Source organism: Kryptolebias marmoratus, unplaced genomic scaffold (assembly GCF_001649575.2).
Source record: "Kryptolebias marmoratus isolate JLee-2015 unplaced genomic scaffold, ASM164957v2 Scaffold62, whole genome shotgun sequence".
NCBI lineage: Eukaryota > Metazoa > Chordata > Actinopteri > Cyprinodontiformes > Rivulidae > Kryptolebias > Kryptolebias marmoratus.
In genome coordinates this window covers 15,814-16,663 of record NW_023665796.1, presented here as the reverse complement: position 1 = coordinate 16,663, position 850 = coordinate 15,814, and the positions used below count along the sequence as shown (strand labels likewise).

Here is an 850-nt window from a genome sequence, read left to right as displayed (position 1 = left end):
CTGAAACCAGCCAACCTTCTCATCAGCTCCTCCGGTCACCTGAAGATCGCAGACTTTGGTCTGGCCAGGCTGTTCAGCGATCAGGGGGAGAGGCTGTACAGCCACCAGGTGGCCACCAGGTGAGCACAAGCTCTGCCCCTTATTTCTGTTGGACTGGAGGATTGTTGAATGGGACAAATACTGAAGAGATTTTAATGCGAACAGTTAACAGAAAGTTATTAAATGAATTTTATTATCAGGACAGTAAGATGAAAGGATGCTTTTGATCATTTAACCTGAATGAATCTGTGACCCGGTTTGTGTGTCCAGGTGGTACCGAGCTCCGGAGCTGCTGTACGGAGCCCGAAAGTACGACGAGGGCGTCGACCTGTGGTACGAGCTGTTGACAGGAGTGTTGTTGTCTGTGTTTCAGGGTTCTCACGGCGGTTCTCCCGGCGGTTCTCACGGCGGTTCTCTCAGCGGTTCTCACGGCCGTCTCTGTGTTTCAGGGTTCTCACGGCGGTTCTCTCAGCGGTTCTCACGGCCGTCTCTGTTTCAGGGTTCTCTCAGCGGTTCTCACAGCAGTTCTCACGGCAGTCTCTGTGTTTCAGGGTTTTCTCAGCGGTTCTCACGGCAGTTCTCACGGCAGTCTGTGTTTCAGGGTTCTCTCAGTGGTTCTCACGGCAGTTCTCACAGCAGTCTCTGTGTTTCAGGGTTCTCTCAGCAGTTCTCACAGCAGTTCTCACAGCAGTCTCTGTGTTTCAGGGTTCTCTCAGCGGTTCTCACGGCAGTTCTCACGGCAGTCTGTGTTTCAGGGTTCTCTCAGCGGTTCTCACGGCAGTTCTCCCGGCGGTTCTCCCGGCGGTTCTCT

General features: G+C 53.3%; 1 protein-coding gene across 1 annotated transcript in view; it reads left to right on the top strand.

Moving 5' to 3' along the window:
* The window catches only part of LOC108228751 (cyclin-dependent kinase 20), a 7,605-nt gene that overhangs the window by 1,372 nt on the left and 5,383 nt on the right, over positions 1-850 (top strand). The window contains 2 exon segments of the mRNA XM_037974460.1: positions 1-119; positions 310-372. The exon segment at positions 1-119 is cut by the window's left edge and continues 101 nt beyond it. Coding sequence (XP_037830388.1) covers positions 1-119; positions 310-372 — 182 coding nt within the window.